General features: G+C 55.3%; 1 protein-coding gene across 1 annotated transcript in view; it reads left to right on the forward strand.

The window, feature by feature from the left end:
* Window positions 1-10,277: 10,277 nt before the first annotated feature.
* Window positions 10,278-14,503, forward strand: part of KCNQ4 (potassium voltage-gated channel subfamily Q member 4) — a 56,641-nt gene continuing 52,415 nt past the window's right edge. The window contains exon 1 of the mRNA XM_030823578.1: window positions 10,278-10,910. Coding sequence (XP_030679438.1) covers window positions 10,597-10,910 — 314 coding nt within the window. The 5' untranslated portion in view covers window positions 10,278-10,596. The remainder of the gene's footprint in view (window positions 10,911-14,503) is intronic.

The following is a 14,503-nucleotide window of genomic DNA, read 5'->3' on the forward strand; positions in this document are numbered from 1 at the left end:
CAAGAGAGCCCCTATCTAATACTCAGCACGATCCCCTTACATCCGGAGCACTCTAAACATTTTTCCTAGCACTTGCAGCATCCGTCCTCCCTCCCGATGATCTTCACAGTGACCCCGCAGGGGAGACAGGAAGAGGCATCATGATCCCTGTGTTAGCGATGGAGTCATGGGAGGGCTGGTGAAGTGCAGTGACTTGCCCAAGGTCACTCCATGAATTAAGGGTGGAACTGAAACCAAAACACTGATCTCCTGACCCCCTGTGCATACACAGTTGCTCTCTGGCCAAAGGTGACGTGTATATGTGTAGGAAAGACGCAGGCTATTGAAATGTGAACTATCCCCTTTTATTCAGTCTTCCTGAACTGACTGACCCAGCCCTGAGTATACATGAAATAAATAAAGCAGTTGGGTCTGGTATGGGGACAGCTGGTGGTTGGGATAACTTGCCACAGGGATGACCTTGGAGATGGGAGACCCCTGGAATCTGGAGCAGACAATCTGGCTGTCTTCCTTGCAGCTCAGGTCTGCGGAGGCCACAAGGGGGCAGCATGCAGCCCTCACCTGTGTCTCTGGGAGGTGCCCTGTCCCACTCATCCCAACTCCCACAATTCTAGGAACTAGTGGGAGTATGACTGTCCCCTTTCTTAACCCCCTTCCTGATAAGACCCTCACCCTTTGAAGGGAGGGTCTTCCCTAGGATAACAGTGAGAGCTGGAAACTCTACCCTCTCCAGAGTATTGCCTCAAGGTAGGTGGTTAGATTTTAATAAGGACTTTCTGACAGCCCCAGTTGGTTCAAGGTCCTTATCTCCCCAGCTTTGTTTCTTTTCACTCTCCTCTCCCCCACCACCTCCTGTACGCTGTGCTCCTGTCACACCCAATTACTCACTGATCCCTGAACTTACCTCCATGTTTTCAGAATGTGCTAGCTACAATGCCTGAAATGCCCTTTTACTTCCCTTTTCACTTATTGAGCTCCTATACATCCATCAAGGCCCAATTTAAATGGCCCTTGCTGAGAAACTTCTAATTCCTGGGCCAGAGTCAGCAAAGACCTCTTCAGTGCTCCCATGTGAACTTCTACAATCTCTATTATTAGAGCTCATATACAGTCACTCAGCAGCTGTTTCTTCAGCACCTTCTGTGTGTCAGACGTTGTTTTAAACATTGTGAATACAGCTTAAAACAAGTCTGACTTCTCTGCTACATGGAGCTTATATTGATGATTGGGTTGAGGGCGGGGGGGGGGTTGGGTTGGGGACAGGGGAGAGAGACAACAAACATAAGACCAAGTTAGCCTCTAAAGAAACCCTCTATCCCTCTGTTAGTGTTTTCTGGTTTGGGCTGTCTTCCTCACAGGGAGTCCTCAAGTCCAGGGTCATCTCTGCATCTCTGGAGTGCAGCACAGAGCCTGGCACCAAGGGGGTAACAGTAACTGATGAGTGAGTGAATGAACACAAAGCCATCCTTGCAGCCACACTGCACACATTCCCACCTCTGCTCATCTGCTCTCACCATGACATTTTTTTCTTAACAATTTTTTTTGTTTGTTTTGTTTTTGTTTTTTTCAGATGGAATCTCGCTCTGTTACCAGGCTGGAGTGCAGTGGCACGATCTCGGCTCACTGCAACCTCCGCCTCCCGGGTTCAAGTGGTTCTCCTGCCTCAGCCTCCTGAGTAGCTGAGACTACAGGCGCCTGCCACCACACCCGGCTAATTTTTGTATTTTTAGTAGAGACGGGGTTTCACCATGTTGGCTAGAATGGTCTCCATCTCTTGACCTCGTGATCCACCCACCTTGGCCTCCCAAAGTGCTGGTATTACAGGCGTGAGCCACCGCGCCCGGCTCTTGTTAACAATTTTTTATTGAGCTCTGATAATATGCCAGGCAGGGGTGTTCAATGGAGATTATTGTTTAAGAAATTTCTGTCTAGGAAAATATGTCTAAGGCCAGGCATGGTGGCTTATGCTAGTAATCCTAGCACTTTGGGAGATGGAGGCAGGAGGATCACTTGAGGCCAGGAGTTTGAGACCAGCCTGGGCAACATGGTGAAACCCCATCTCTATAAAAAATACAAAAATTAATCGGGCGTGGTGGTGCGTGCCTGTAATCCTAGCTACTTGGGAGGCTGAGGCAGGAGGATTGCTTGAGTCAGGGGAGATCACTTGAGCCCAGGAGGCAGAGGTTGCAGTGAGCCAAGATGGTGTCACTGCACCCCAGCTTGGGTGACAAAAAAAGAAAAAGAAAAGAAAATACGTCTAAATCTTGGTACTCATGGATTCTCATTTCATCTTCACATCCTTGTTAGGTAGGCATTCTCCCTATTTTATAAGCAAGAAACGGGCTCAAAAATGTTAAAATATTACCCAAGGGCACCAGCTGGTTGCCTGGAGCCAGATGCTCCTAGAAGCCTCCTGTCCCAGCTGGCCCAGCCCCCATGGGTTTTGTCCCCTCCATTTGTGATTATTTTCCTACAGAGAATGAGAATCCCCCTCCCACGAACTCTTGGGTAGGGACCTAGCTTTTGTCCCACAGCTCCAGCCATCTACAGGCCTCAGTGAGGTGGCATCTGACCTCCTAAGAGGTGCGGACCCTCGTGTGGAGGCCCAGTGCCCAGTCACATGAGCAACTTGGCCATGGCTTCCTCAAGGCCTCGTGAGCCAGGCTGTTGGTGTCTTCCCCAGCTTGGGTGCTGTTCCACTGCCATGGCTTAGGAAGAGGGGACAGAAGGACAGTAAGGCTGGCACTCAGGAGGGAAGAACCTGAGCTGGGCCAGGCTGGGCTGGGCTCCTGTGTCTGGCTGGTGCTGAGGACAAGTCTGAAACAGAGCCCGGCCTCCCTCCAATCCCTGAGACTCCAGTCCCTCCTTAGAGTCCTGGCCCTGTGCTGTGCCCATCATCTCTGTGAACTCCCAGCCCCTCCCCCAAGCTCCTGTTCTCTCTTTCTGGGAAGATCTGTGGAACAGCTTTCTAAGATCTTGTATGTGTCAAATGTCTTAATTTTGCCCTTTCATTTAAGTGACAGTTTGTCAAGGTATGGAATTCTAGGTTCACAATTATTTGCCCTCAGCACTTTGAAGATATGATTCCATTGTCTCTTGGCATCTGTTGTTGCTGATGAGAAGTTTACTGTCAACTCAATTATTGGACCTTTGTAGATAAGCCATCTTTTCTCTCTGGTGGCTTTTAGAATTTCTATTTATTCTTGATATTCTACACTTTGACTACAAGGTGTCTAGATAAGAGTTTTGTTTTCTAAGATATCTTACTAGGTAGTCTGTGGGCCTTTTAAATCTAGAAATTCATGAATTATTTTTGGCAAGTTTAGTCACTCTTTCCAGTATCTCTTTTTGAAACCCTTAATGCATATGCTAGAGTTTCTCATTCAGTCTTCTATGTCTCTTTTCTTTCATCTGTTTAATCTCTTTTTTTTTTTTTTTTTGAGACGGAGTCTCGCTCTGTCGCCCAGGCTGGAGTGCATTGGCGCAATCTCGGCTCACTGCAAGCTCCGCCTCCTGGGTTCACACCATTCTTCTGCCTCAGCCGCTCCGAGTAGCTGGGACTACAGGTGCCCGCCACCACGCCCGGCTAATTTTTTGTATTTTTAGTAGAGATGGGGTTTCACCGTGGTCTCGATCTCCTGACCTCGTGATCCGCCCACCTCGGCCTCTTAATCTCTTTATTCTGTGCTTCAGTCTGAAGGATTTCCTCAGTTCTAGCTTCTAATTCATTAATTCTCTTCAGATATATTTGATAACCTATTTATTGATTTTTTAAAAATGTTAGTAATTTTAGTTTTCTAAAATTTCTAGATAGTTCTGTTCATTTCTGCTACATGTTTCTGTTTGATATCTTTCTATTCTTGTTTTATAGATGCTACTTCTTCCTTTATCTTTTTGATGATTTTAGCTATATTAAATTTCCTTTCAGATTGTTCTATTAGCTCTAGGTCTTTATGTATAAATTCTCCCATGAGAGGTATGTCTCTTAAGGTATGGCGCTTCTAATCTGTTATGGAACTTATCCTTGAGATTATTTTCAGCATATTTTCCTGACTGTGCCCTGGGATGTGGAGGCCATCCTAAGGGATGATTTCTCAGTTGTATGTGCCTAAGCCATGTGGAAGTGCACCAGCCTCAAATCAGCTCTTATAGCAGTGTCTTGGTTTGGGATTTTTGCATGGCCTGGATATCAAATCCTAAGCCCACACCCCATGTGGACAGGCTGAGGTGTCACACTTATAAGGGTCCTCTTTCTGCTTAAAGCCAGGGGCCAGGTGGCTAGCAGACAGAGATTTTAATGTTCACGGCAGGCAGCACTTTACCAGACCCAGCTTTAAGCAGAAAGCCTACTGTTGCCCCTGGCATTTTTGAGGTTGGCAACTATACTTCCCACCCTCCCACCCCACTGGACACTGGACCCCCTCCTCAGAAATACACCTTCAATTCCTGCTTGCCACCAGGAATTACCTCTTATGGTCTTACACAATTCCCCATTCTTGCTTTTGGAGCTTGAATATGTACCTTTTTTTCTTTTAATTATCAGCTGGTCATGGTGGCTCACGCCTGTAATCCCAGCACTTTGGGAAGCCAAGGCTGGTAGATCACTTTGAGGCCAGGAGTTCAAACCAGCCTGGCCAACACGGTGAAACCCCATCTCTACAAAAAATAAAAATATTAGCCAGGCATGGTGGTACACACCTGTATTCTCAGCTACTCGAGAGGCTGAGGCAGAGAATTGCTTGAACCCAGGAGGCAGAGGTTGCGGTAAGCCAAGATTACACCACTGCATTCCAGCCTGGGTGACAGAGCAAGAATTGGTATCAAAAAAAATTTTTTTTTTAATTTAAAAAATTATTTAGCACCTATCTTGCTTTGCATATCCAATATTTCAAAGAGGAGGAATTTAATAAGTGTTTAATCAAGCTTGACCCGGAAATCCTGGTCTCTGAGCCTTCCATCCCTGTCACCAAGTCTCTAGCCTCTCTTTGGAGCCCCCATTCTCCTCCCTGAATCCCATTTCCCTTTACCAGGTTGTCATCCTCTTTCTGAACCCCATTTCCTGCTACTCAATCTTCAGTCCCTCCCACTCACGTCATCTCCCTCCCTGAGCCCTCATTCAAGTTTCTCCCACCAGGGGAGCATGGAAGTTCTTTTCCACTGCACACTCAGCAACTCAGCAAAGTCCTTCCTTTTCATTTTTCAGCCAACTCCATTGTCCCAGTGGTTTTCACCAAGAACATGGAGTTGAGTAGCAGGACCACAGCACTGTTGCCTTCTGCATGGTCTTCCAGGGGTAGAGGTTAGAGGAAGGATCTTAGAGGAAGAATCAGGATTCTTAGAGGAAGAATCCTGAAGGCAGAGGAGGAGCCCTGCAAGAAGGGAGGGCTTTGACCTTCATTTCCACGCCCCTTTCTCCCTCTGTGTCTCCTCCCTGTGGGCCCCCTCCAGCCCTGAGGATCAATGGGGGTTCACTTTCACTGAGCTCAGCAACACTGCTCCCTCCCCACTTCCTGTGGCTTTGAGCTGACTGGCCTGCTTGGTCTAGGCTGGGGGCTGGTCAGTGCCACACCCAGATCTGGGGAAAAGAAATTCCTTGGCCGCTGTGGTGGCTCATTCCTGTAATCCCAGCACTTTGGGAGGCCAAGACGAGCAGATCACGAGGTCAGATCGAGACCATCCTGGTTAACAGGGTGAAACCCTGTCTCTACTAAAAATACAAAAAAATTAGCCGGGCTTGGTGGTGGGTGCCTGTAGTTCCAGCTACTCGGGAGGCTGAGGCAGGAGAATGGCGTGAACCCGGGAGGCGGAGCTTGCAGTGAGCCGAGATTGTGCCACTGCATTCCAGCCTGGGCAACAGAGCGAGACTCCATCTCAAAAAAAAAAAAAAAAAAAAAGAAATTCCTTGGGCCCCTCCAGCACCTCTCGTCTGGTGGGTGGCCTAAGTCTCTTGTCCTTTCTGGGCTGCATAGGGAAAAGGAAGAAGGCCTTATCTTTCTCTCATGCTTCCTCCTGCTCTCAGTAGAGGTGGGTTCTCAAAGGTCAATAATGTGGTGCCATCACCCCCTGAGCACTCTCCACTCCAATCCCCTCCTAGGAAGGCTTCCTAGTTTGAGAAGAGCTGCTAGGACCAGGGAATTCCCAGAGCATCTCCCTGCTCCACCTCCAACACGTACCTGAAGAGCAGTCAGACGAATGGGTCACGTGCGTACAGCCCCCTGCATGGTCTCTAACTTTTACATGCATTATTGCATTCAGCGCTGATAGCCAGGGAAAGTGGGGAATAGGTGGAGTGACTTGCCCAAGGTCCCCAGGTAGTCCACAGGTAGAGCTAGGACTGGAAGCCCAGCCATGACTTGTAGTTTAGGTCTCTTTCTGCCCCTGGCACTGCCAGCCTCTCTGGATGCTGGTGCCTCCCACTTCAGCCATCCTGGGTTCTCTCCTAGGGAGCCACAGCCTCTGCAGCATGCCCAGCCTCAGGGCCTGGCCAGGCTCCCTGTTTCTTATCAGGCCAAATTGGACCCTCCAAGTCCTCCTGCGTGCCCCTGGCTAAGCTTGCTCTTCCGAATGCTCTGTAACATCCTTCCCACACCAATACACACACACACACACACACACACACACACACACACACACACACACACACACACATTAAAGCAGCACCTGAGTGAATTAAGAGCTATACAAGGCAAGTCTCTTCACTGAGCCTCAGTCTTCTTGACTGTAAAATGGGACGATGAACAGTATTACTGCACAAGGTTGTGGGGATGCTGAAATAGACAATGCAGGTAAAACATCCTGCACAAGGCTTAGGATCGACTGCAGCCCTCATTAATGGTAGCCGCAGGCATTACTGGTTGTACTTCTCTGAGTCTCTCCCAGTCCTCCCCACTCCTGTCCCCAAGAAAGCTCCCTCTGTCATTGTCTGTGGAGAATTCTCCCTCCTCTGACCTCTAGCAACCCTTGGAGCTGTAAGAAAGCCCAGGGTCAGGTGGCTAGCAGGCAGAGAGATTTTAGGAGGCAAGTGAGTGGAACCCAGACCTCCTCGCCTCGATTCAACTAGCACACTTCTGCTCCAAAGCTTTGTACACATTGGGGTGCTACCTTACAATTCTGTCTGTAAAAAGGATTCCATTGCTGATAAAGTGTAAAAATCACTGACTTAAACCACCCCATCTCCCACTCCAGGAAAGGAACCTGAGCCCTTGATTGACCTGGGGTCACAGTGGGAGTCACTGACACTGAGCCTAGCCTGAGAGACCGTAGTCCTAGCCACTTCCTCCCTCCATCCTTTCAGACCTGGAAGTTTGATCCCTTGGCATGAGTAAGTTCTAGAGAACAAAGATTGGCCGTGTATGGTTACCCTCAGCTCCTAGCACCCAGTGCCCAGCAGGCAGGTGCCAGTCAGTGGAAAACACAGGTCACAGACAGTTCTGGGGGTCACCAATAGGCTGTGTAGACTTAGGTGAGTCCCTGTGCCTCTCAGAGCCTCAGCTGTCTCAAGCAAGGTGCTGCTCTCTGGCCCAAAAGGGACTGGGCCTGGCACACAGATGGCGCTCAGCAAATGGGAGCACTCCCCCTCCCGCCCTTCCTCTCAGTCAATACTTGCTCCATTGATGGATGATGGGGACAGTGATGAATTACAGAAGATCTTGGAGCCCTGCCCACTTCTTGCACAGACGGGGAAACAAGTCCAGGGTGGGGAAGGGACTTGCCCAGGTGGGAGTGAGTCTTGGTGAGTGCGTCTCCTCAGCGGGGCAGGGAAGCTTTCGCAGTGTTACCAGGGTGGAGACAGGGCTTGGGGGTGGAAAGGAAACTGCTGAGGGTGGGGTCAGGGGAACAGGTGGGAGAGGGAAGGAGGAGGGTGGGGAACCATGGTGTCCAGTCCCCTCCAGCAGAGGGGCCAACTGAGGGAGCCTGAGACAGCTGTTTGCTCAGAAAAGTGTCTTAGTCACTAAAGGCTGTGGTGGGGAAAGTCCGTCCTCCCAGTCATGTCCTGGGAATCCGGATGGGGCAGGAAGGCCGCCCGGTGACCCTCAGAGTGGCCACTTGTCCTCTCTGACTGGACCTTCTCTTCTGGCCCTTCCACTCTTCCATGTGCACACACATGCCAAGTAAATTTGCTGTGGCCTCCTGGAACCATCTCCCCCATCCCTCCCACCCCTTAGGAACAGTGCTGTGTCCCTCCATTACCCATACACCTGCAGGAGAAACAGGCCTCTATACCCTATGAAAGTCCTTCCTGAGATCTAACTCCCATCCCTCTAGCTGCAACCACAGTCTCTTTCCTCTTTCTGCTGCCTTTGAGCAGGTAATCTGGAGCTGGAGTTGGGAATGATGAGAGACTCTCCCTGCAGTGAGGGCTCCTCACAAGGTGGGGAAGGGACCTTTGTAGTCCCCCAGCTGGGAAGAGAGCCATGGGATCCAGAGGTGACGCTGAGCTTGAAGATTAGATTTCCCAGAACAGACCCAGTTTCAGATATTCTGGGTGTTAAGGGCAACCTGAATTCAAATTCCATTTCTGCTACAGAACAAGAGCCTCAAAAAGACCCCCTAGAAACACCCCCAGGGCGCTTGCAACTGCTTTCCTGTGCACCTTTCATGTCCTAGATCTTAGTCCCATTTCCCAGGATCTAGGATTGAGAAGAACCGGCCAGGCAGTTCCAGAGAGGGAGGACAGTGCCGCATATTTTGGGGGTGCCATCTTCAGCTCATAGAGAGAAGATGGGTTACCTCAGCCCAGGCACCGCATCCCTAGTGGGGCCTTGGGGTCCAGAAACCGTCCCCAGCTTCCAGTAGAGGATCCCGGCATAACCTGCCCTGGGGCACCAGGCTCTGGCCCTGGGCACACCTGGACCAGGAGCAGCAGAAGAGATTCAAGTCAGACCCCAGAGGGCACCCCCAGCTAGGCAGAGGGGAAAGGATCACTATGGGGTAGGGGTGTGGGCCGGCTGCCAAGCCCAGCTTAGGGACCCCCCAGATCCCTGCAGCCCACGGCCCTGCCTCCCTCCCTCCCTCCCTCACTGGCGCTCAGCAGATCAATGCTGCCTTTGCTGACAGCTGAGAATCGAGCTCGCCTTCCCGCCCCTTCCCCCGCCCCTCCCGCTCGGCTTCGTCCCTGGAGACCCTCCCGGAGGAACCAGGAAGAGTTTGCTGCGGAAGGCTCACCCTGGGGCAGGGCCTGCGGAGGCAGCGGCTGGTGTGGCCGCAGCTTTCCGTGGAGCAAGAGGGAAAGAGGATCGGGAAACCCAAGTTACCAACCCTGTGCAAGGCCCAGGAGGGCTAAAGGAGAGGGGCCGCCCCCTACAGCCAGAGAGATGAAGGTCGGGGACTAAGAGAAAAACTTTCCAGCTGGAGAGGGAATGCCCTGGGACAAAGTATCCCCTTTTCTGGCTGGGATTCTGTGGGCCTTGGGTAGGGGGTGTGTGTCCCCTCTAAGGCTGGCTCAGAGCTCATCTCCCAACACTCCATCTGCCCAAACCCGGTTCCCTGACCTGGGAGTGAGGCAGGGGAGCAGGCCCCTCCATCCGGGAGGACCCTCTTCTGGGCAGGGTGGCTCTTCCCCCATCACGATGAAGGGAAGCTCAGAGGTGGCAGGTGGTGGGAGAAAGACACACCCAGGCCCACTGTGCTCCACACCCCCTGATGCTGCCCAGCAGCCCGCGGGCTCCAGGCCTTTCAGGTAAGAGCAGGACAACCGCCGCTGCCCACCCAGCCACACACAGCGCTGGGCACACTTTAAGCACCCGCACCAGCCACACAGGGCTCGACCCCGATGGACACACCTCATCCCCTTCGGACTCCACCTCCACTTTCGCAGCCACCCACACCCGACCCACAACTCACACCTCACTGACTCCATCCCCCCCACCGGGTAGACCCCAGCCACCCACCCTGCACACACAAGTAGACGCCGTTGCACCGGTCTACACCTAAACTCCACGGGACACTGCGTCCCTTCCCCTGCCGCCCGCGGCCACAACTCCACATTCCACTTTCCACAAGCACACACGAGGCGTCCCACCCCCGGGCTGGCCTTCGGGGCCACACTGCCCCACGCAGCCGTGGACACCACTTGCACGCGTCCGGCTTCCCGGCCCCGCGCGCTGCCCCCGCCACGCGGTTCGGCCCAGGCACCAACTCGGCCGCCCGTGCGCCCTGCCCCGCCGCCTGCTCCGCGCGTTCCCTCCCTCCGTCTCGCCTCGCTTGCTCGCTCGCTCCCTCCCGATTTGGGAAGGCGGCCGCGGGGCGGGCGGGGGAGGGGCGGGGCGGGGGAGGGTGACATGTGAGCGGCGCGCGCCGGTGGCAGGTGGAAAGGCGAGCGGCATGGAGCGCGTAATAAGAGAGTTGGAGTCGGAAAGAGCAGCCCCAGTCGCCGGGGAAGCGGGCGGTCAGTGCGGGCTCCGGCGGCCCCCAGGCTCCCAGCGCCCGCCCGCGGCCCCGGCCCGGCCCCTAGCCCCCGCCGCCCGCGCCCGCGCCCGCGCCCTCCCCGGGTCGCCCCTCTGGCCCCGGGTCCGAGTCATGCGCCTCTGAGCGTCCCGAGCGCGCCCCCGCCCCGGACCGTGCCCGGGCCCCGGCCCCCCCAGCCCGGCGCCGCCCATGGCCGAGGCCCCCCCGCGCCGCCTCGGCCTGGGTCCCCCGCCCGGGGACGCCCCCCGCGCGGAGCTGGTGGCGCTCACGGCCGTGCAGAGCGAACAGGGCGAGGCGGGCGGGGGCGGCTCCCCGCGCCGCCTCGGCCTCCTGGGCAGCCCCCTGCCGCCGGGCGCGCCCCTCCCTGGGCCGGGCTCCCGCTCGGGCTCCGCCTGCGGCCAGCGCTCCTCGGCCGCGCACAAGCGCTACCGCCGCCTGCAGAACTGGGTGTACAACGTGCTGGAGCGGCCCCGCGGCTGGGCCTTCGTCTACCACGTCTTCATGTGAGTTTGCGACCCCGCGCCCTTCCGCGTTTCCCCGCGCGAGCCTGGCCTCCCGGGGTACGGCCGCCCCGCCCTGGCTCCGCCTTCTACCCCCCTGCCTCAGGGCCGACCCTCATCTCTCTCCCCCTAGGCCTGAGCCCCGCTTCTGATCCCCTCGCTGAGCCCGACCCTAAGCCCTGATCTCCCAGGCCTGACCCCTGCTTGACCTCGCTTCTGACCTCCCCGCACCGCAACTGCTTATTTCCATCCCGACTGCCAACCTCTGCTCCTCTGTCCCAGGTACTCCCGACCGCCAGCTGCCTCCCCCCAGTCCGCTTGGCGAAGTCTGGGGCCCCTGGAGTGGGCGCCCTTTTCCTCTTCCCCACCCCTGCCTCCCTGTGTCCCAGACACAAAGAGGACCCCTTGGCTCCCACACGCTTCTGTCACCTGCTCCCCAGCTCTGAGCTATGAAGGGCTCCCCTCAGAGATGCTCCTCTCCAGGGCGGCCCTCATTTCCACCCCTGGCCAGCTGACTGTGGGTGTGTGGGGGTCCCTGTGGGCCCCCTGGGCCCTGACACTCGCATATGCTGTGTCCGACTTGATCTGTGTCTTCCCCTTCACCCTCAACTTCCCAGTGGCAACAGCGGCCGCCCTGCCTGCCCTGCCCTGCCCTGCCGGCTCGGCCCAGCTCGCCTGCCTTGCTGGCCGGCAGCACCAGGCCTGGCTCTAGGCACCAGGGGAAAAAGAAAGAGGAGAGGGGTAGGTTTGGAAACACTGACGCTGCTGGGGCCCCCTCCTCCCTCTCACCAGGCTCCTACAACTTTCAAAAACACTGACCCCTCTTGGATGTAAAGAGTGAATTTTGGCAGCTCAGAGCTCAGTCTTGGGGGACTGCCTGGCCCAGCCGGGAACATGAGAGGCCCCGCAGATATCGGTTGAAGGGCTGGGCCTGCCGCTGGGACGCTCAGAGGTGCCCAGAGAGAGACCTCTGGTCCCTGGAAAATGTGTGGCTATTAATCCCTTTTTGCTGCCACCAGAGAGGGCCCTTTGGCACTGGGGTCTCCTGGGCGGCCCACCTGCCTGCCCACCTGACTGTCTAGCAGCCCTCCTGCTGGCCTGGCTGTCCCTCTGCCAGCCTGAGTTTCCACCTGTGTGCGAGTTAGCCAGTCTGCTCACCTCTCCACCTAACTGTCCGAAGTCCTTCTGCTTGCCTGTTTCCATCCATCTGTGGCCTGTGCAGTTATCCGGGTGCCTGTCTGTGCATCTGCCTATCCACCTGTCCACCTGACTGTCCACTCTTCCTCTACCTGTCTTTTCCACCTGTCTCTGGGTCTGTCCTTCGGCCTGTTCCTCGGGTGCCTGCTGGTCTGCCTCTGCCCCATCTGAACTGGGCCCACAGAATTTCAGAGGTGAAGGGGAGAAAGACGCGGCACAGGGAGGGGCAGTGGGGGAAGACAGCAGGGCTCTCTGGGCCATTAAGTGCATTGGGGGTGGCAGCCTTGACTCTATGCAGAGACCTCAGCTGGGCTAGGGTGGGGCAAAGAGTTGAAAGTGCTCAGGACATGAGGTCAAACTTTGGTTCAGGGTCAACAGTTAGGAGTAGCCCAGCCCTTAGTGTCCACTGGGAGGCCTAGGATGAATATTTGTGGCTATAAAGAGGCCCGTTAGAGTGAGGAAGGCCCAGGGCTGGTGGAGTTGGGGGTGAGGGGATGGGGACTACTCCTTAGGAGTGGCTACAGAGCAGCCTCCTTGAGTGCCTGAGGAGGGTGAGACACCCCCCAGAGAACAATTGTGCCCTCCGTGGGCTCCTCTTGGGAAGTGACTTTTCCAAGGCATGGCTGGGCCCGGGGAAGCCAGTAGGGCTCTGAGGTGGGGTCCTTACCCCCCAGGCTTGGCCTTACAGCCCCCACGAGGGTCAGTGGAGGTGAAGGACCTGCCTCCTGTCCCCAGGCCAGCCGCTGTTGTTGCCTCCTTTGAAATGACCGCCCCTTCCTCTCCAGGAGCTAATCCACTGGCACCTTTGCCCCACATCCTGCCCTTTCCCGATGCCAGGAAATGCCCTCGCCAGGGCCGTGCTTGTCCTGACCACTTGTCCCCGGGAGCCCAGGGCCAGGGCATGTCTTGGGAGCTCTGGGGGAAGGAGTACGGTGTGAAAGTGTCCTGGTGTTTAAGGATCTCAGGGAATTGGTCACCCATCTTAGAGGTCAAAGGGGGTGGAGGTGTCAGGAAGCCCACCTCTTGTGTGCTCTGTGACGTTGGGTTGATCGCTGGGCCTCTCTGAGCTTTAGGTCTGTAGGTCATCAAAGCGGGTAGAAACCCCAACCTTGCGGCCTCTCTCTTGGATGAGGTAATGGAGTGGGAAAGAGCTTGGTAAGCTGCAGGGGCCTGTCTGAGCTTGAAAGACGGTGGTTATTACTGGGGCTGGGGGAGGGGCCCACACAGAAGGTCTCTCTTGTTTTTGAGGAGCTCCAGATGTGGGGTTTCTCAGTCACACTGCAGGGTCTTGCCAGGAAGTACTTCCTGCTGTTGAACTCCTAGCCGGGCCACTACACTTTTGGTCAAATCCTTTCTCCTCTTCCCAATCTTTCCTCAATGGCAGCCCAAGTGAGGGGAGTCCAGGGAGTACCGTTAGCTAGGACCCCCTTCCCAGAGACGCAGGCTGTGGCAGGAGGGGCCCCAGTAGAAGAGCCTGCAAGAGAAGGGCTCTGGGCCGGGCGCAGTGGCTCTCACCTGTAATCCCGGCACTGTGGGAGGCTGAGGTGGGAGGATCACTTGAGCCTAGGAGTTCCAGACCAGCCTGGGCAACATGGTGAGACCCCTGACTCTACAAAATTTAAAAATTAGCCGGGCATGGTGGTGCACACCTGTAGACACAGCTACTTGGGAGGCTGAGGTGGGAGGATCACTTGAACCCAGGAATTCAAGGCTATTGTGAACTGTGATTGCCCCACTGCATTCCAGCCTGAGTGACAGGATGAGACCCTATCAATTAAAAAAGAGAAAGAAAGAGAAGGGCTCAGGAAGGAGGGAGCTGGGGTGAGAGGAGCCCGTTTGCCCTAGGGTATGCCTCCCTCCCATCTGCCAGCCCGTCCCCTCTGAACCCCACACAGAACCTGCATCTTTCTGGCTCCAAGAGGTGGGAGGTTGCCTAGAGTACAAGCCCAGAGTTGGCCTGTCCTGCAGCAGCTGCAACCTCTGGGAAGAGAGGACTGCTGACTCCTGTCTTCTCCTGTTGGGATCCAGAATGAGGGGCCACTGAGCCCCTCTCCAAGCTTTCCCTCTCTCTCTAGGCCCTCAGTCTGGTCACCAAGCCCCATCCCCCTCCTATGCCCCAGTCTCTGATTTAAGCCCTGAAGCCTTCACAGGCCCTGCTCTCTGAATTTTAAGAAATACCACCTCGTGGCCCATCCTGCTCACTGAGCCCTTGTGGGGAATGCTCGCTGTCCCCTTGCTGCCCCCTCTCAAAGGCCACTGCAGCTTCCCTTGAAGTCAGGGTGCTGGAGGTTGCTGAGCAAGACCCTATCTCCCTTCATCCTCCCCAGCCACTATGAGCCGCAGGCCTGCCGCTCCCAGCCCCCAGGGCCCAGCAGACTTTGTCTATGTGAAGGTTTGCA

Source organism: Nomascus leucogenys, chromosome 12 (assembly GCF_006542625.1).
Source record: "Nomascus leucogenys isolate Asia chromosome 12, Asia_NLE_v1, whole genome shotgun sequence".
Lineage (NCBI taxonomy): Eukaryota > Metazoa > Chordata > Mammalia > Primates > Hylobatidae > Nomascus > Nomascus leucogenys.